Consider the following 21,858-nt stretch of genomic DNA (forward strand, 5'->3'; position numbering starts at 1 on the left):
GAATACATTTAGCCCATAGGAGGTGTTTTACAATGGAGAGAACCGCTATAAGGGGTTGTTTGTGTCAGGCTTGGCTCTAGAATCTAGGCTGCAAAAAATAAGATCAGAGTGCTACACAGAACAGCGTGCAAGTGGTGGTAGATACCAGAGAGCAACAGCTTTATGATCCCCACAAATCTGAAGAATGAGCTGGGAGAAGCGAGCAAAAGTGCATTTCACTCACCACCTCTCAGTGGCCCCTCCATTATAGTCTATGGCCACAGGACGGAGATTGTGAGGCTTGTTGATGGGGGTCTCAGCACTCAAACCCCAAATGATTAAAATGTATAACATCCCATGTGACACGTTAAAAGTTTTTGCAATGATAGGTACTTAAAAGTTATTTCTAATCGACATAACTAGCTGATCAGTGGGGATCACAGCGGGGATAACAAGATGGAGGTCATCTGTCCTTGGGTGAATGGAGTGGCAGTACACATGCCCGACCATGGCTCTCTCATTCACTCTCTATGGGGCTTGTGAACACTGCCAAGTACTGATCTCAACAATGTTGAGAAGCCCCATAGACAGAGCATACATGCTGCTACTCCAGTCACTCAGGAGACAACCAACCTCCATTTTGTAAATGTACTGGGATGAGAAACTAAAACTATAAGGTCTTGAATTTTTGAATATGCGAAAATCTGAGCCAATGTATTTTGGATCCACAAAGTTTCTTCAACAAATTTAAAAAAAACATGCCTAGTTAGCGCTTATTTGCATACAGCGTGGGAAGAAATAGAACTACGTTTTTGGGGAGAGGGAGCCAATGGGAAATGGGCAGCTTATATGGTAGGAAACACTGCAGCATGCTTTATATCAACATTATTGTAACTTGGAACACTAAACCTTGATGATTAATCCAGGGGGAGCGGAGAGTAACACCACACAGGCGGTGCTGGCCTAGGGCACAAGTGCTCTAGGCCCCGCCTCTTTGACACCAATAGACCCCCAATAAAAGTTAGATTTTCGGCCCCACCAAAGCACGACCAGCGTTTTTGAAAAGACCACCAGAAAGAACTTCAATGCAGCTACACAAAGGTATAAGTAGTAGGGGGGTTGCACAGTGAGTACGGAGTCGCTTTAAATACCACATCCGGTCAATGAATCCGCATATTTTTTTACACAGTGCATGGATAAGATTTCGACATTTTCTTTTCTGCTATTGGTATACGTTGCAGAATACTTTTTTTCCAGTCTTTATTAGCCCCTTAAAGATCCATATATGTCTGGGTTACATGTGATGTGCCACTCCTATGTATTGCTATGGCGGGGCTGCTGCAGGCCTCGTGCTGTTTACCTTACTGCTGCAATTAAAACCCAATTTATGCAATAGTCACGTGCGGAGGTCTAGACGTGGTCTTGGGCTACAGCTGCCTTTCATCTGCTACACTCCTATTACTATGGGTCACATTTCAGGACTTGTTTGTTACTTGTTCGAAAGCAGTTTGTTCTCTCAGTGAATATTTTGCAGTTCTGAAGGTCGGAGTCATAACTCCATTTGTCTGTACACTCCTGTATCGCTATGGTTCATAGAGGTTTAGAAGGTCAGGGTCATAACTCTGTCTGTAGGTGTGTTCTTATTCTCGTCTCTCCTTTGTTCACACTTTAGAAATCTATTAGCATTCAACTGTAGTGTATTGTGACTTGTATACTGGAGTATGGTTCCATTCTCTGAATGGCGGCATTGTACAATTCAAGTCACCCACACCAACTCTGGTTAGACTCATCTCAGCTGTCTTATTCTATATCATGTCTAGCCCAAGTCTTAAAGGGGTTATAAAGCATTTAAAATTCTATATATTGCTGGCCTTTTGGTAAACATAATAAACATGCTATACTTACCTCTCCGTACTCCCTCGGGGTCCCCCGCTGACTGCTGCTCTGCTACTTCTGAGACAAGGAGGGACAGCCTGCTCAGCCAATCACTGGCCGCAGGGCTGTCCCACCTCAGCCAGCGATTGGCTGAGCGGGGTCTCACTCCGTAGACAAGTTTGTCTTGGAAGAAGCTGGGCTGCAATGGGGGACACCGGCAACACCACAGAGGTAGGTAAGCATTACATGCTTATTATGTTTACCTACAGGTCAGCAATATATATAAAAAATTTAAAATGCTGGATAACCCCTTTAAGGTGGCCATACACCTGGGGGCTGCGTTCACACTACGTATATTTCAGTCAGTATTGCAACCAAAACCAGGAGTGGATTAAAAACACAGAAAGGCTCTGTTCACACAATGTTGAAATTGAGTGGATGGCCGCCATTTAATGGCAAATATTTGCTGTTATTTTAAAACTACGGCTGTTATATTGAAATAATGGCCGTTATTTACTGTTATATGGCGGCCATCCACTCAATTTCACCATTGTGTGGACAGATCCTTTCTGTGTTTTTAATCCACTCCTGGTTTTGGTTGCAATATGAGGACCACAATACTGACTGAAATATACGTAGTGTGAACCCAGCCTCAATAACTATTGTTCGGATGTTGCTTATCTCTCCCGTCTGGTGCCTGTTCTCCCTATACACAGTACCGTTCGGCACAGCTAAGCTTTACTTCATACTCTATCGGAAGTCAAAAGTTAAGGCGCAGCCAGGGCACTCTGTTCTGGGGAGAGATAAGTTGCATTCAAAGACACAACATCAATCTGTTGGTGGTCGTTCGGGAGCGTCCCATACATCTTATGTGAACGGCCAAACCTGTAGTGAGCAGCAGGTACAGCCAACAAAAGTACATGGTATATGGGGACTTTTATCATGTCTGGAGGGGTGGAGTTTAGCTAGGGAGAGTGATTTAAGTTGGATCACCTTTTGCAGATAGATCAGTGGGGGAGAGCTTCTGCTGCAGCCAGTTGCCTTACAGGCAGGAGGAGGTGTGATCTGAGTTTTAAAAATAGGGCTTAAAACAAATATGCTGTCCTGTGCATAGGTCACCAGCATGAGATAGGCCCAGGAGCTACAAACTGTATGAAGCAGCGCCTAGTTAACTATGTAGAGACCAATGCCCTGTGGCTTGCTCAGTCAGCAAGTTGGTGGGGATTTCCGCACATCCTGGGGATTGATATCAATTTCCACAATCCCTCGTCTGTCAAATAAAATGTTGGACGATGAGGCCTAGACCACGTTTTGGAATTGTGGCACGATTTCTAAGGTTCCCTTATGGTAAAAAATATACAGTAGGCTGCTAATTCCTTCCAGAGCACAGTTCTTCCCCACAATGTAGACACATACCGCTCATCAATTTTCTTGCACAACCTGTGTCACATATTTTACATTTTTTCACATTTTCGCTCAAACATTTGCTCTAAGCCACCAGACACGGGGGGTAAAATATGAACAGTCGTTACGTCAGCCTCCTTTAAATTATCTTTCTGTTGCTGGTTTTTGCCAGCGGCGCAATAAGTTTTATGATTTTTCAATCATTTTTATAGCATTTTCCAGGTTATTGTTTGTTCTGATCTTATCCAACCAAACTTACTGGTTCTCGAAGTGTATCTACTGCCAAAAATAAAAACTTATGAATGCTCCTGACTCCTTACGGGCTGTAATTTGGGCTGTGTGTGCTACTGTGGTAGACCGGATCTGGTGGGAACAGTACCCCTCAGTTACCGCTGTCACGAAGGCATCAGGATGCCAGACCTCCCATTGTACACCAAGATTAAAGGGGCACAGCCACTTGCACTATTCTCCCACTAGACACAATAGTCAAGGGGACAGTGAGTTCACGTAAATAAACTTGTACAGCATCCTTGTTGGTATTATCCTCTGGTAGACAGAGGCACAGAGTAAGGGTATGTGCACACTATGGAATAGGCGAGAAATGTCAAGCAGATATTCTGACCGTCCCATTAATTCAATGGGATTTCTCAATGTCAATTGTTTGAGCAGAATGCAAATTGTGCTTGAGAAATCCCATTGAATCAATAGGACAGGCAAAATTTCAAGCGGAATCCACGCTGTGGATTCCGCTTGAAATTCCTTGCCTATTCCATAGAGTGCACATACCGAACAGTTGCTGTATCTATAGCCTCCTGCATCTGTAGCCCCCAGCAAAATCAAACCTAATCAATGCTCAGGCCCACATTTTCAGACACCTAGTGGGAAAAATCTACAAAGTGCGGGCAACTGTCTACCTAGTGAGGGAGACAACTACTCGGGGGACAACTATCTACAAAGTTAGGGACAGCTGCTTATTGGGGGTAACCATCTACCTAGTGGGGGGATAATTACATATATTGAAACAGGGGACAACTATCTATCTAGTGGGAGAAAATTATATACTAAAGGGACACCTATCTACCTAGTGGGACACAACTATCTACACAATAAAAGGGTAATGTCTACTGGTGGGAGGGGGCAACTTTCTACCTACTGGGGGGGTATTCACCTACCTACTGGAGGCACAACATTGCCATTTGGGACACCATGGGTGGAGAAAGTTGAGGATGGTTGTTAAAAAATGTGTAGCCGAAGATGTTGGTCTGACAGATATTGCAGGGTCTAGAGGAAATCTACAGGACAGTCTGGGCCGATAGAAACATAGAAACATAGAAGATTGTCGGCAGAAAAAGACCACTGGGTCCATCTAGTCCGCCCTTTTAGTATTTTCTTCCTTATTATCTTAGGATAGATATATGTCTATCCCAGGCGTGTTTAAATTCTGTTATTGTAGATTTACCAACCACCTCTGCTGGAAGTTTGTTCCAGGTATCTACCACTCTTTCAGTAAAATAATATTTTCTTACATTGCTTCTGATCTTTCCCCCAACTAACCTCTCACTGTGTCCTCTTGTTCTTGAGCTCAGTTTTTTACTAAAAACACTCCCCTCTTGAACCTTATTTAGTCCCTTAACATACTTAAAGGTTTCAATCATGTCCCCCCTTTCCCGTCTTTCCTCCAGACTATACAGATTCAAATCCTTAAGTCTTTCCTGATATGGTTTATGCCTCACACCCTCCACCATTTTTGTAGCTCGTCTTTGGACCCGTTCTATTTTATCAATGTCCTTTTTTAGGTGAGGTCTCCAGAACTGGACACAGTATTCCAGATGTGGCCTCACCAGAGCTCTATACAGCGGGATCACAATCTCCCTCTTCCTACTGGTTATACCTCTAGCTATACACCCCAGCATACGATTTGCTTTCCCCACTGCCTGGTTGCACTGGTGACTCATTTTAAGGCTTTCAGAAATCATTACCCCTAAATCCTTCTCTTCTGAAGTCTTTTCCAACACAGTACTGCCGATGTGATACTCGGATAGAGGATTCCTCCTCCCCAAGTGCATTATTTTACATTTGGAAACGTTGAACTTCAATTTCCACTGTTTGGACCACGTATCTAGCAAAGCTAAATCATTTTCCATATTACTGACACCTCCAGGAATATCCACCCCATTGCACACTTTTGTGTCGTCAGCAAACAGACAAACTTTACCTATCAACCCTTCTCCTATGTCACTTACAAACATATTAAAAAGAATAGGACCCAGAACAGACCCTTGTGGCCACCACTTGTAACCAGTCTCTGCTCAGAATATACACCATTAACAACAACCCTCTGATATCTCTCCTTCAGCCAACCACAAATCCACTGAACTATCCAGGGATTTAGTCCAATTTTCTCCAACTTCTCTATCAGCTCTTTATGGGGAACTGTATCTGCGGCTTTGCTGAAGTCCAGATTGGCGATATCCACAGCACCACCTTCATCCAGCACTTTTGTGGCATAATCAAAGAAATCAATGAGATTAGTCTGACATGATCGGCCCTCAGTAAAGCCATGCTGGTTTGGATCCATCAAATTGTTGATTCTTAGGTGATCCATTATCTTCTTTTTTAGAAGAGTTTCCATCATTTTCACTACTACAGATGTCAGGCTCACTGGCCTGTAGTTACTGGGCTCTTCTCTATTCCCCTTCTTGTGGATTGGTATAACATTGGCTGTTCTCCAATCATCGGGGACATCTCCTGTTAGCAGGGATTGGTTATACAGATCTGTCAGGGGGGCAGCAATCACAGATCTGAGTTCTTTAAGAACCCTGGGATGGATCCCATCTGGACCCATCGCCTTATTCAGCTTTAAACGATGACTCCAATCTGAGAATATGCCACCTGTGAGTCACTCCATGTAACTGCACTGTATTTAACCTCATACCATGATAAGTGTATGAGGGTAATGTTGATATGTTGGCCTGTGTATGGTGTTTTTTTATTATTTTATTATGTAACAATATGGTAATATTATTTGTCCTCTGTTTAGAGCTATTATTGGTTATATTGGTCTTGATATACTAGATTCTATGCAGTAACAGTATGGTAATAATACAGTATGTAGTGGTATTATGTGTTCATAGTTTGGTGGTATTATTTGGCCTCTGTTTAGAGCTATTATTCGTTATATTGGTCTCGATATACTAGGTTCTTTGCAGTAACAGTATAGTGATAATACAGTATGTAGTGGTATTATGTGTTCATAGTTTGGTGGTATTATTTGGCCTCTATATAATGTTGGTCTCAGTACAGCAGTTTCGTTAAGTAATAATTTGATGGAAGTTAGTATAGTGGTACATGTTGCTTGTATAGTGGCAGTATTTGGTAACTGTATGACTAATATAGAAATATATAGTCCTTCTTATTGGTACACAAACCTTTACCTACGATTTCCAACAAGGGGGAGGGGGCGCCATTTTAATTTTCAGTTCAGGCAGCAGAAAAGCTAGAATCAGCCCTATCCACTTTTCAACCAAATGACATTACAAGTTCCCACTGTATAGTTCTGGGAAATAGAGTTTTACCAATGTGCTCTACTAATACATGGCAGTGACATGTCAGGGAAGCTCATTTGTTAGTGGAATTCCCCAAATTTGCATGGACCAATTCCCATGATGCTTGTAGTTGCCTACGATTTCTATAATTTCTTCTGGGAAAAAAGTGCCATGTGACTTTGTGAAGTCTTTTTTGTTCCCCCAAAGGGAATGTAAATGTGATGTTAATGCAGCGTGTAGCCCCAAGGAGGAGAATGGGAGCGAAGTTTAAGATTCTTCATGTGTACAAACCAAACACAAAAACACACAAGAAGGTTCATGTACCAACATGGTCGGATGTTTGTTTGGTTTTTGTTTTAATTGTGCATCACTTTTTACTTATTTGATACTAGGACTTCTTAGAGTGTAAAGTACTTATGGTCCGTATGGTCTAGTGGAGTCCTTCTTCTGGGTAAAACTTTATTTAGCTGCCTAGTTATCATTAATTGGGTTGACAGCTATTACTCCTAATCCCACACTTAGACATGAGGATACATGTACTCTTCACAGGGAGAGGTTATATAGCCGCTGTCAGACACCTCCGATGGTGGCTCATCTTCCCTATAACAAAGGGATCGGCCCTGTTAAGATCCAACATGGCCCTGTGACATCAGTAAAAAGTCAGGAGTCCTCATACTCATTAAACAATTGGCTAAGGCTGCCAAAATGTGAGGGATCAGCTCTGTATGGCCAGCTTTAGAGCACTCAGCAGTGTTGAGCGACTAGCTACACTGTTGGGGTTCGGCAACGTTCTTTGAACCCAAGCGCTTAGCATTTGACTCCCGGTAGCTTGAGAAGTAGGTTGCTGTCCTAGTGCTGCCAGGAAAACATGGATACAACCTATGGCCATGTTCACATGGCGTAAGACACCGGGCGTTGTGGGACCCAGACGGGTCACAGAATGGCCGATGTCAGAGAAGCTCATTCAGATGATCTTTATTTCTGATGAATTGGGATGCGGGCGTATTTGTGTGCGACTGCATCCCAATTTGCCGCTGTGTGAACTGTCAGTTTTTTGCAGCGCCGCTAGCGATTCCGGCCGGAGTGTATACCATGTGCATACACTTTGGCCGGGATTCCCTCTAGTTGCAGCACAGTGTAAGTACAGTATTAATCATGGCCGTGTTGCAAATCACACGTTGTGTGAACAGAGCCTATGGCTGTATGCATGTTTTCCAGGACTCTCTAGGGCAGCATCCAGCTTCTCCAGCCACCAGGAATCGAATGCCAAGCATTTGGGTTCAGAGAATGTTGCCGAACCCCAACAGTTCAGCAACTTCCCTCAACACTACCGCTAAGCATTGCAGAGTGGCTGGGCAGAAAGGTTTTGCTATACTTTGGTGACTGGGTCTTTGCAGGCCCTTTGGTTCAGATGGTTACAGAATAGGTCCAGGCTCCTTCTCCTGTTCCTATTGATCATTCTATGCACTCGTGTGAAGGCGGCTCGGGTTCCAGGTAGCATGTGCAGCTTGTTTTACCAGAAACTTTCTTAAATACTTGCAGTCAGAGTCAAGTGGTTTGTGCGCCTGAAGGGCCAACTTGAAGAACGTGCTTTCATACCCTCCATCATTCTGTCTCTTTTTTTTTTTTTGAAGGAAGTCAGATTCTTGGATGAGAGCCTCTAATGAGGTTAACCATTATTTCAGCATGTTCCCATTCTTTCTTAATGAAATACACAACTACCATGCAATAAAAATGTTTTCTCTAGATTTTTGACTGGAGAAACACCAACCACGATCCCCTTATTACAGAATATTACACCACGGCTGAGGCAGTGATATATCCTACAACATTCTTTATCATCAGAGTTTTCTTATTTTCCAGTATAAGTACAAAATAAAATAACTAATGAAATGTAACACCGATACCCTGGAAAAACTGCAATTGGCGGCACTTTTAAAAAAAATTATTATTAAAGTACTTTGTGTGGTTTAGAAAACAACCTATTAGGGATTTCCAAGCTAATGGACCCTTCAGGATCATCATTCATTCATCATTCGTTGGAGAACAATTACAGTACATAGCGGAATTTTTTCCTGAGGTGGCGCTACAGAAATATTCATAGGCACAAGAACCGTCCAGGAGATCAACCTCTCTAAAGGGGTTTGTCTGAGATTGGTGCTGAACACTAGACATAACCTGAAGGACAAGTGTGGAGCAGTGTCGCGCGAACCTGCCAAACACTTGGGTTTATCTGACCGCTCAGCATTTAATTACCGCTGCCTGAAGAAGTTGGATGCAGTCCTAGGGTGTCCAGGAAAACGTAGATACAATCATAGACCATAGGCTGTATCCATGTTTTCCTGGCAGTTCTAGGGCTGCATTCAACTTCAACAGGCAGCGGGAGTTAAATACCAAGAGTTCAGCAGATTTGCAATTTTGCAATTTCTATTTTTCTAATAGACTCTGTAAGGAAATATTCCAATCTTATTAAATGATGGAATTGCACAAAGATATGTCATCATCACTTAAAGTGTCACTGTCGTTACATTTTTTTTTTTTCAGAAATCAATAGTACAGGCGATTTTGAGAAACTTTGTAATCTCCTCTGAAGTCAGCACTGACCTCTCTGACCTCTGAATACCCGCTTTCACACAGCTCCCACTGTGTAATCTTTTGTTCTCTGCTGGTGACTAATCTCCCTCCTCCCCCCTCCCCTCTCCATAGATTACACAGGGCCCGAATGATGTAAAAGAGTCAACATTTCCTGATAATGAGCAGTGAATGAGAGAGAGGAGGGAGGGGGGGGACCTGGGGAAAGTCTTTTTGAATGCAGATAATGGAAAATATGCCTAATAAACCCAATTGCAAAGTTTCTTAAAATTGCCTGGACTATAGATTTCTGGAAGAAAAAAAACAACAAAGACGCTTTAACAAAAGTTATGGATCCAACCGGGACTAGTGTACCACTGCACGGCGTTGCTACCAGACACCAGGGGACTGCAGCTGTCCTGTTGAATGTTTTCAATTCTACTGTAGTACTTATATATTTGTGACTATTATATGCTACAAAATCTCTGTATAACAGTGTATGCTGTCTGCTATTGACAATAATCCTCTTCGCCCTGCTTTTGGCGTGATCCGATAGGAGTATAAAGACGGCATACTTTGTGGATTTTACTAGGCCTCTGCTATAAGCTATGAGAGTGGTGGTCGGGCAGTGCTGGAACTGGTTAAGTATGATTGGGAGCTGGTAAGTATGATTTTTCTTTTTATATGTCTCCCTCTGACATCCCACATGTCTCCAGGGCTTGGTTTGTCCCTGGAGACATGTGTAATGTCAGGGGGAGACACTGCAGTGCCAAGCTGAAAAGGGGCAGATGGGACAACTCTTTTTAAGGCCATTTTACAAAGGTCGATTATCGGCAAGGAGCGTTGCTAGAAATGCTCCCCTGGCCGACAATCGGCCCCTGTAAAAGTGACAGCGATCAGTCGAGGAGGGGGAAAATGCCCACTCGTTGCTTGATCTCATCTCCTGAGCAGGCCAATAAGTCACCGTTTACCAGCCACACATCTCCTTGTGTAAACAGGGGATGCGCAGGTAAAGACAATGTATTTAAGTGGCTGCAGGAACAATACAGGGATCGTTCTGCGGCGCGAATAGTTGTACCGTCTAAGGGCACTGCAAGCGAGTGCTGATCTTGCTGATCGGCACTCTTTTGTGGTCGTGGATGGCTTAAGATTGCTGCATTGTCCGATAGATCACATGATCAGGGATACATTATCATGTATATTATTAGGCGTTGTCATTTATCAGCTTCAGAGCCCTTATCTAAACAATGGGGAAGTTTCATTAAAACTAGAGCAAACAAGGTAAGATAACCTAATTACTGGTTACTATGGCTGCTCCTCACCGTTTCCTTTGTACTAGTCTGTGTATATCTACCATTCATTGTATGTCCACAATGCAGACAAGTCAGCCTATGTTTGAAGTGAAGTGCTATCTTGGAGACTCTATTCAAAGGTTGCTAAAAGACATGATACATGTCCGATCAGTGGGGGTGCGATCCCCATGACTCACACAAATCATCAGAATAAAATCAGGGGAGTTATGAAGGTACAATGATGCCTTCTCTCCTGTTGGCCAATCTCTACACTTGGCAGAGGTGGCATAGCTGGATATTGTCCTGCACAGGTTATCGACACAGTGTACTAAAGGGAATGGCGCTAACCATGCCCATGCACCTCTCTTCAAGGGTTCTTATAGTAGCCATATGGGCTGCCTATGTAGTTAATCTTTTTTTCTAAAATATACTCCTAACAGTGGCTCCAAGGGGAAGTTTTATCGGGAAGACAAAGCTAATTGCTGAGGAATGAACGACAATGGGCCCATTGTATTAACCAGGTATCAACCATTTACAGGGGAAACAAACAAGACAAGAAGAAACGTGCATTTGTTTTCTTACCCTGAGGATGCATCCAGCGAGAAGGATGACACCGGCCGGCTGAAGTTACGTAGATCCCAGAGCAGCAGCTCTCGCTCTCTCACCTAGCGTGATACATATAAAAAGTGGGTCAATGTACGTGAATTAAACTGCAATGGTAATGTCAAAATTCTACCCATTCTGATTCTATCCTTCCTATCCGGCTCTCTAGTACAAAATGGTGAAATGGCCCAATGACAACGGTTCAGCTTTGGCCAGTTTTTGCACAAAAAGCTGACCCTGATGGAATTGATGCACGTCCTCCCACCCTAAAATAGTTTCATTTTATTCATAATTTATCTTTTAGCTGCAATAGACCACCAAGTGTCACCGGCTTTGCAGAAAAACTGGTATTCCCTCAGCTATAATATAAAGTTTGTCCAAAGCAGGGCTGGCCAACTGGCGGGCATCCAAGGCTTTTTGTGTCCCTCGCTATCCACGACAACCCCCACAGACTCCATTGTACGACGTAACCTTTTTCTAATAGCTTTTGGCCCAAGTGCTGGAAGTTGTAACATAGAAATGCAAAATACTTACAGAGGGAGACCCTCCCCCCACCCCCCCAAAGAAAAAGCGAAACTAAAGAGAGGTCCAAAGTTATGAGGTAACGGAATTGTTCCTCAGTAACCTGCTTCACCAGTTGGTTGCAGTAAATGAAAGAATATGAAGCAATAACGTATTTATGTGACCCGTCACTTGTATCGGTAAAGGTTCACTTTTTAAAAGTCGTATAACAGGTAAATATCCATACGCTCATCAAGATGGAGGTTGAAAGGGACAGACAATAGATTAAATGGTTTTGTGGTTCCTTAGGACGTACTCTACCTGGTTGAATCCTGATGTTAGGAGATGGTTGCTGGAATTGGTCCAGACCACACGAGAATCTTTATTGTTGTCATGACCTTGTGCGTCCTGGAAGGAAAATAAAGGAATATGTTATTGTGCAGAATGGATAATACACTCATGTATAGTCATGGGTCATTTCACACAACAGACACAGCCTCCTATAAGTTATTCATGAGCAGAAACTGCACATAGAATGAGATATTTGCACTTCCTCGGACTGCTCCAAAAAGCTAGGCTCTGGTAGACATAGGTTGGCCATGATGGGGGGGGGGGGGGGGAACACCACACAATCTTTAATGATTCCAATGCATCAAAACTTGAAAAATAAGAAAAAAAATTTTTAACAGTTGTCTAAAAAAGTGCTTCTCAAATTGTGAGGCGCCCCCAGTTGCTGGTGGGAGGAAGTTTTCACAAATGTAACTATAAGCTGCACAGTCCTTTCCCTGACTGCAACAATATTTGGTTTAGGAACATTATTGTCTCATTCTGCACTTATTTCATGTTATACAGAGTTTAGAAGACAAATGAAATTGCCTAAGCAATAATTTTTATATGTGCATGGATGTCCACCACAGATGGTGAGGCCCCAGCATCTTCTTGGTCAGTCTGGTGAGGTCCAGGCATCATTTTGTCTCCAGTAGAAAAAGTTTGATAAGCACTGGTCTAAAATATAAAGACAACTCTGAAACCTTCTACAGTCTTCTGTGGTGTTGCTTGGAACCTTCTTCAGTTTTCTGTGGTGTTGCTCTCGGGTTCATGGATTTTGGGAATTGATAGTCATTAACAGATAATTTGGAGGGGTTTGGCCTCCACAAACACCTATCCATAGGACAAGACAAATGTATGATTGCAGGGTCCAACTGCTGGGACCCCCAACAAATTCAAGTCTGGGACTCCTCAAAGCTTCTATCTGAATGGAATGGCAGTGTGCATCCTTGACGTAAGAATAATCGCTTGTGAAAAACAGAAGACGCACAATCACAGGTGCCTGCTGACAGCAGATGCCTGTTCATATCTCCCGCTGCTGTCAGCAGTGAGTGCCCTGGTTGATTGTGATTGGCCCGGTGCTCCTGCTGTCCTTTTAGACAGACTGATACCAGCTCTGAACTGCCTGCCTGGCAGCAACATCAGCAGTCTGTACAGACATGGAAACCATCCTACACCGCTAAGGGAGTGCAGGCAGCTAAGTTCATCACAGGCAGATTGCACAATATTACAATGGTTGCTAAATTTGTCAAACACAGATATTTGACAAATTTATCCGAGATTTTTGCAGCCAAAGCCAGGAATGGATTTGAAAAGAGGAGAAATCTCAGTCCTTCCTTTAGAACCTGTTCTCTGTTTATAGTCTGTGGTCAGACATATGTGCGTGTAATAGGGCCCTAACTTTTAAAACTGGAATAATAAAAATATCTGAAGAGTTTTAACCCAAGTTCTGAAACCTTTCTTATTTTGTTAAAGGATCAGACTACACAGGTTTTGTTTGTAGTCTGTTGCTATGGAGACACATAGTTCAGCATAGGAGCTGATAACAAAATACAATAAGTTAAAAAAAAATTGTGAGGACTGTTTCATAACTAGTTAATAAATTGATTTTTAAGAGCCCCATAATTATTGCTTCCCTAGAGCCCGACTACTGTATTCTGCCTGTGGTCATGTGAATCACTACGGGTTGCCCGAGAACACTCAAGGATTAAACAGCAGCAGACATCCTCCAAGACCATCACCCCATGGTTTCATGGTTTTTACTCTTGATGATCTTGAGAATTGAGCAACACTTCTGAGAACTGTACAATTATGTACATATTTACAATACCAGATAGTTCCGTACTGCAAAGCTTCATGGGAAATGACAGAAGACTCCCACGGCCCATTTGGTATCTGAGACACAGATCTATTAAGTCCGAAGTAAGTGAAGCAAATTGTAAAAAAAAAAAAAAAAATTATAAAATGAATAAAAGCTTAAAATGAAGGAATAGAAAATTTTATAGAACAGGCCATATAAAGATAGATGTCCCTTTAAAAGCACCGCACAGTAACCTGCTGCCAGCTGCTGACGAGAACAGTGCCAGCACAGGACCTGTCAGTATGCCTTAGGCGGCAACAAATCGTTCTGTCACTCAATGTGACCCCACACTGAGCCAGCTGTAGCGCTGCCACTTCTGTAATATGATCTCCAAACCCATCTAGTTCAGACTATGTCGCTCCTGCTGTGACTGAAACGCATTAGCTTTGCTGTGTGCCTGCTGTCTCCGGCATTTAGTTTGCCACCGGGCTGTGCTGGCATTGCCACAACTCTGCAGTGAGCAGGCACATCTGTCAGCTCTGTCACATATCTGTATTCAGCCTTAGCTGGACAAGTACTAAGCAGAGATTTACTGTATACAGCTAACAGGGTGCTAAACATGTGAAGGGGACAAGCGCATGGTTATACCTGATGTGTGAGTGACATGTCCATAGTACGAAGGACATGATGTGTATATTGGTTCCCATGTGTCTGCTGACAACACTGGATTTTACACTCCAGTCAGCCATCCGTCAAGGCCTGGACTCTTTTGCAGCACTTCTGTGTGATTGAACCAGATTGGCTATCCTTTTTCGGCCCACACTCATGACCCTGTAGCAAGTTCACCAGTTGTCTTTTGGTTGGTACTGACCACTAAAAACCGGCAACACCCCACAAGGATGGCTGCTCTGGAGATGCTCTGACCCGGTCGTCTTTTTTTTCAACTTCCAATAAATAATCCTTAAATCTCGACTGCTGCCGAATTCCATCTAAGCAACCAAACAATGCTGGAGCATAACTTGACGTTCGTAAGCCCCAAATCAAAAATTGGTCCCTTACCTAACGTGTCTTTTAGAGTACCTGCATCCTGCTATGTTGTATAGAGACAAGTGTTGAGCAGACTTGCCGAACTGTTTGGGTTTGGTAATGTTCTCCAAACCCGAACACTCGTCATTTGACTCCAGGAGCCCGGAGAATATGTCTGCAGCCCTACTATTGTACCCCTTACAGTGTATGAATGTTATTTACCTGTTAGGAGGTTCTCTGCATACTATATATTAGTTTATACTGCCAGAAACACAGCCTATGTAGCTGTATCCATGTTTTCCAGGACTACCTAGGGCGGCATCCAACTTCTACAGCTACCGGGAGTCAAATATGTTTGAGATCGTAGAACGGTCCTGAATGCAAACAGTTGGGCACCAAGGTCTATAGGCTCATTCACATGATCCGTGACGCGATCCGGATGAGGATTGCGGCATGGATCCTCCAGCTGGAGCCCCCACCACCACCCAGCACGGATCCCCCCTCCGCCCCATCGCAGCGATAACAGGAGAGTATGATGTGCTCTCCTGTCATCTCATCTTCCTACTCATCTATTCCCCGTGCAGACCAGCTACACACGCTCACCGGAAGTGGCCTGGAGAAGGCAGCATAGTCCAGGCCACTTCAGGTGAACATGAAGCTGGTCAGCACGGGGAATAGGTGAGTAGTAGATACAATGACAGTAGAGCACACCATGCTCTCCTGTCATCTGTGTGTGTGTGTGTGGGGGGGGGGGGGGTGATCTGTAAAGTGATCCGCACTAGGACATGTCCTATTTTTTCTACATAAAGGATAAAAAGTTAATCGGTGGGACCCACAATGATCACAAAAAGAGAAGTCATATATTCCCAAAGTGAATGCTATAAAAGCGTGCACGCTTAGCCACCACTCCATTCCCTTCTAAAGATTCCAGATAGGAGGATGGGATGGGGGTAACTTTTACTTCAGCAGCCACCGCTAATCAGGTGCCGAACGATCGGGTTCGGATGGACTCGAGCATGCTCCAGGTTCGCTCATCTCTAGTCAGTACTATTTAGGTAAATAGGACAGTCACAGAAATTTCTACAACAAAAGTGTAAACCTGCCATAACCGCGACTATGACCATTTGTGGATGTTGCGGCCCTGCCGAGAACTCAGCGGCAGCGTCTGCCCTTCATCCTTTATTAAATAAATATCTAACCATGCTAATCTGTTTAACATACCAATACAAACATACAGCGACATATAGCGAGACCCTTGTGTATAATTAGTTAAAACCGCAATAAGATGTCACAGATACTATTTATAGCTATCACCTCAGCTCCGGCCTAACTTCCCACGGCCCCAGATCCTCTAATCCCACACACTTCCTGCAGGCCGAGGGGGGAGATCCATGAGATACACTTACTACTAGAGATGCACTTACACACAGTTATTATGGAAACCTCGCCAGATTCTCATTGTCACAGTGAGATGTCCCAGCAACAATAGGGACAATGAGGAACATAGTATACATATTTATATAGGTGCATATATGTGTAACATCTGGCCTCGGATATACGCTCGGCTCCCAGGAAGCCCACAAATATTCTTTACTAGATAAGAGAGTAATCTGATGCCTGTTTGGTCAGCCCGTGCTCAGTACATACACCCCGGCCATTACTCAAACATGCTCCTCTGGTTAATGTGTTGTCATGACGACAGAGAACTGACATGGCCGACTCCCCATAGAGACAAGGCCAGGCAAACATCCAGCTCTTGGGAATGGCTAACTGGGGGCACAGCTGTGACTGTCACCGAGCCCCCTATAACAAATACCTCCCCCAAAGTAACTAATAATGAGGGTCCGACTATCCTACAATGCATAGGAAACCGCGAGCGGACGTGATTAGACAGTTTGCAAAATGTTCATAGTGAAAGACTTTAGCTCTTGGCAAAGCTCCATTTTTGTAAGTGCGACGAATATACGGTTTCTGGAAAACCTGCTGCCAATCATCTCCATCCTGGCAGCCCATAGACATATAATGGAGAGACAGGGAATGAAGTGTGCCACCGCATGCTTCTCCCAGCCCATTCTCCTGACCCCTACTGATCAAAGGGTTTTTTATGACGGTGCCCATTAAAGGATGAAAGGGATGTTCTTATTTTGCCCACCCTATGTAATTCTAGCGGCTGACAAGTTGTGTGGATCCAGTGCCCTAACCATAGACTACAACCACCTCAAGCCCCTATTACACGGAGCAATGTGGAGGGAAAGTGACCCGTCAGGTCTGCACTTGCTTGCTCCTCGTTCCCCCACCCGCTACTGGCGCTATTACGCGCTCTGCCAGCGAGCAAGGAGGAGCAGGTGAGAGTCGGGGGGACCGCGGGGAGCTGCCCGGGTGAGCGCTAGATCGTCTGGGCAGCCCATAGAAGGCAGTGGCGGTCTACTGCTGCTACTCCAATTATATGGAGCGACAGCAGCAGATCCTTAACAGGCTAATCGTTGCCGTTTCAGCCTGTCGAGCAAGTCGGCTGTTCGTTGTCTTTTATTACTCAAAACGATTATCGTCCGAATACGGCCGATAATCGCTTTGTGTAATAGGGCCTTTAGAGATGGATCCATCCTATGACGTAATAAAACTTGATAATTCTATATAAAAGCAAAATATGGTGGAAGAAGTTTACAGTCCACCTAATCATCAAGGCAAACAATATCTGTCAGATTACGTAAGGTCAGTATTTTCAAGACCAAGGGTAAAAATAGGTCCAAATTCTATTAAACGACCAACGATTTCTCGTTGGTCGTTTAATCGCTGTCTGCTATTACACTAAACGATTATTGTTGAAATCAGAACTATTTAACAATTTTTTGAACGATAATTGTTCGGTGTAATACCACCCTAAGGGGCATACGCCATCCAGTCCTGCGCCTGTCGCAGCAATTGTGCAATAATCCACCCCTGCTCTGGAGAAGGTATAGATTTTTGCATGGTTTAGGGATGTTTCAAACTATAATAAATTAGGCAATGCCTCCCCCCCGCTTTGCCGCTCTGTACACTGTTTTAAAGGGGTTGTCAAATTTTTTTTTTTTTAAGTGATCTTTTATTGCAATGTTTATTAGGATTAGTTCCACAGGGGCTTCAACAGGCAATGCATATAAAATTAAGCAAGCCTGTCTGGTATCCAGTTACAATAAAAATAGCATACATGGTATGTAGGGGCCCTTACTAGGCCCCTGGATGCCATGGACGCCCATTGCATTGTTGGGTCAACAACTTGCATCTAAAGGTTAAAGTCAGGAATCAGTCCCAGTGGTCCCAGTGCGGGACCCCCAAGCAGGACTTGGATTAGGCCCCTATTAAAAATAGCAGCCTACCTCAGAACCCTGGGTGTCTGCAGTAAGAAACTCCCCACCCCAAACAAAAAATACACCCCTCCTTTTTAATGCACATTTGCACAAATCCTATCTCCTTTCGGATCCAGTTCCCAGCACAGTCTGAAGGTATATGCAGGGGCGGTCTTGGCATTTCTGGGGCCCCAAGCGGAGTTATGTCTGGGCCCCCCCCTCGACACGTGTTCCAAAACAATAGACCGCTGTGTGTTGCCCCCAGTAGTATATACTCCTTGTGCGCTACCGCCAGTAATATATACTCCTTGTGTGCTGCTCCAATAGTATATACCCCTTGTGTCCTGCCCCCAGTAGTATATACCCCTTGTTTGCTTCCCCCAGTAGTATATAGACCCCTGTGTGCTGCCCCCAGTTGTATATACCCCGTGTGCTCCCCCACTAGTATATAAGCCCCCTGTGTGCTCCCTCAGGGATATTTAGCCCCCCTGTGTGCTCCCCCACTTGGATATAGACCTCCTGTGTGCTTCCCCACTTGGATATAGACCCCTGTGCGCTCCTCCAGTAGTATATAAACCCCCTGTGTGGTTCCCCCAGTAGTATATAGACCCCCTGTGTGCCCCACCAGTATTATATAGACCCCTTGTGTGCTGCCCAAGTAGTATATAGACCCCTGTGTGCTCCCCCAGTAGTATATAGCCCCCCTGTGTGCTCCCCCACTTGGATATAGACCTCCTGTGTGCTCTCCAAGTTGTATATAGACCCCATTCTGCTGCCCCAAGTAGTATATAGACCCCCTGTGTACTGCCCCCAGTAGTATATAGACCCCTCTGTAAAGCCCCAGTAGTCTATAGCCCTCCTGTGTGCTCCCCCTGTTATATAGACCCCCGATGTGCTCTCCCCCAGTTAAACAGACCCCTGTGTGCTCCCCCTCCCATATAGAATATAACACAATAAAACAAACACTTATACTCACCTGGGTCTGGGCGTCTCCTCTTCTCTTCACTCTTGTGGCCGCAGGAAGGGTTTTCCCTGCGATCACAAGAGGCCGCACTCCCCTTGTCCTGGCGCCAATGCTCCAGTGATGTCACTGGAGCGCCGGCACCACAAGGACAAAGCTGCCACTTGTGACCGCAGGGAAAACCCTCCCTGCGGCCACAAGACTGACTGACAGGACGGGAACCAATGTCTCCCGCCCTGTCAGTGATGCTGCATGTAACTATGAGCGCTCATTACGAGTGCTCATAGTTACAGTTCAGATGGCAGCAGCGAGCTGGGCAGCGGCCCTGTCCAGCGGTCTTGAGCACAAGAGCGGGGCGTGGGGGGCCCCCCTAGATGTTGGGGGCCCCAAGCGATCGCTTAGGGTGCTTGGTGCCAAAGACCGCCACTGGGTATATGAAAGAGCTTATACCTTCCTTATGTAACAATGGGAATCTATGCAGAATATTTTCTCTGTAGCGCCCCCTTTAGGTGTCTTGGAAAACTAAATTTTCATTTTGTACATTTAGGGCCCTATTACACGGGAGGATTATCGTGCGAAAAATCGTTATATCGTTCAAATTTAAACGATAATCGTTTTGTGTAATTGCAGGCAACGATCGAAAAATCGTTCGTATGTTGTTGATTTAGATCTGAACCTAAAATTATCGTTAATCGTTTGCTGTAATTCCACATTTGTTCGCTGTAGCTCTGCATTTGTTCACTAATAATTCACTGTAATTGCACATTGTTCATTGTTTTGCTGGGATCAGATGGAATAAACGATCATATTAACGATCGCAATAACAATTGTAACTAGCGACCATCATTCTGTGTAATATGGTGAACGATTTCAGCCGCTGGAAAATGAAGGACTATTATAGCAGTCTCTACCCAAAAACCAAGCCGTTTCATGGTGTCTGGTAACATGACGGAAACGGCAGGTTCTCCAAAAGGTTCCTGGGACCTGTAGTGCCAGTGTAGGCATGCCATGTACAACCAGTATACAGAAAGTCAGTCAGTATTTTGGTCTGGATTGCATTGTGTGGGACGGACATTAAATGTTTTCATTTCTCATGTCCACCATTGTGAAATAATTTTGCATCTTCCAGGAATGCTGAAAAATGATGAATCACTCGGAGCAATAAAACCACAGGGACCAGACACTAGATTCACTATAAACAATAACTCACAATGTAGAGGCCATGGTCAGAGCTCTCTAATATTGGCTCTCTAATACCCCCACCTAGCTGGATGTCATGGAAGTGTCAGGACACCACATATTCAAGGGAAAGAGGGGTCTGTGTCCTGATGTCTGTGTATTAGGAGGAGGAGGAGGGGTCTGTGTCCTGATGTCTGTGTATTAGGAGGAGGGGGGGGTCTGTGTCCTGATGTCTGTGTATTAGGAGGAGGAGGGGTCTGTGTCCTGATGTCTGTGTATTAGGAGGAGGAGGGGTCTGTGTCCTGATGTCTGTGTATTAGGAGGAGGAGGGGTCTGTGTCCTGATGTCTGTGTATTAGGAGGAGGAGGGGTCTGTGTCCTGATGTCTGTGTATTAGGAGGAGGAGGAGTCTGTGTCCTGATGTCTGTGTATTAGGAGGAGGAGGAGGGGGTCTGTGTCCTGATGTCTGTGTATTAGGAGGAGGAGGAGGGGTCTGTGTATTAGGAGGAGGAGGAGGGGTCTGTGTCCTGATGTCTGTGTATTAGGAGGAGGAGGGGGTCTGTGTCCTGATGTCTGTGTATTAGGAGGAGGAGGGGTCTGTGTCCTGATGTCTGTGTATTAGGAGGAGGAGGAGGGGTCTGTGTCCTGATGTCTGTGTATTAGGAGGAGGAGGGGTCTGTGTCCTGATGTCTGTGTATTAGGAGGAGGGGGGGGTCTGTGTCCTGATGTCTGTGTATTGGGAGGAGGAGGGGTCTGTGTCCTGATGTCTGTGTATTAGGCTAGGTTCACACTGCGTTTTCAGCATCCGTTTAACGCATCCGTTTTTTGCAAAAAACGCATGAAAAACGGATTGCAAAAAACGGATTCATTTGTGTGCATCCGTTTTTCCATTGACTTCCATTATTTAAAAAAACGGATCCGTTTTTTTTGGCGGACCAAAACGGACCAAAAAACGTTGCTGACCCTATTTTTCTGGACGTTAAAAAAACGGACCCGTTAAACGGATGCTGAAAACGCAGTGTGAACCTAGCCTTAGGAGGAGGAGGGGTCTGTGTCCTGATGTCTGTGTATTAGGAGGAGGGGTTTGTGTCCTGATGTCTGTGTATTAGGAGGAGGAGAGTACTGTGTCCTGATGTCTGTGTATTAGGAGGAGGAGGAGGGGGTCTGTGTCCTGATATCTGTGTATTAGGAGGAGGAGGGGTCTGTGTCCTGATGTCTGTGTATAAGGAGGAGGAGGGGTCTGTGTCCTGATGTCTGTGTATTAGGAGGAGGAGGAGAGGTCTGTGTCCTGATGTCTGTGTATTAGGAGGAGGAGGGGTCTGTGTCCTGATGTCTGTGTATTAGGAGGAGGAGGGGTCTGTGTCCTGATGTCTGTGTATTAGGAGGAGGAGGGGTCTGTGTCCTGATGTCTGTGTATTAGGAGGAGGAGGAGGGGTCTGTGTCCTGATGTCTGTGTATTAGGAGGAGGA

At 44.6% G+C, this 21,858-nt stretch overlaps 1 protein-coding gene across 2 annotated transcripts in view; it reads right to left on the reverse strand.

Moving 5' to 3' along the window:
* PAM16 (presequence translocase associated motor 16) overlaps positions 1-21,858 on the reverse strand; it is a 125,912-nt gene that overhangs the window by 78,458 nt on the left and 25,596 nt on the right. For both annotated transcript variants that reach the window (XM_069984130.1, XM_069984127.1), the window contains exons 8-9: positions 12,092-12,178; positions 11,249-11,331 (exon numbers count right to left, since the gene is read on the reverse strand). In XM_069984130.1, the coding sequence (XP_069840231.1) occupies positions 11,249-11,331; positions 12,092-12,178 (170 nt within the window). The remainder of the gene's footprint in view (positions 1-11,248; positions 11,332-12,091; positions 12,179-21,858) is intronic.

Source organism: Dendropsophus ebraccatus, chromosome 9 (genome assembly GCF_027789765.1).
Source record: "Dendropsophus ebraccatus isolate aDenEbr1 chromosome 9, aDenEbr1.pat, whole genome shotgun sequence".
In the NCBI taxonomy this organism is placed as follows: Eukaryota; Metazoa; Chordata; class Amphibia; order Anura; family Hylidae; genus Dendropsophus; species Dendropsophus ebraccatus.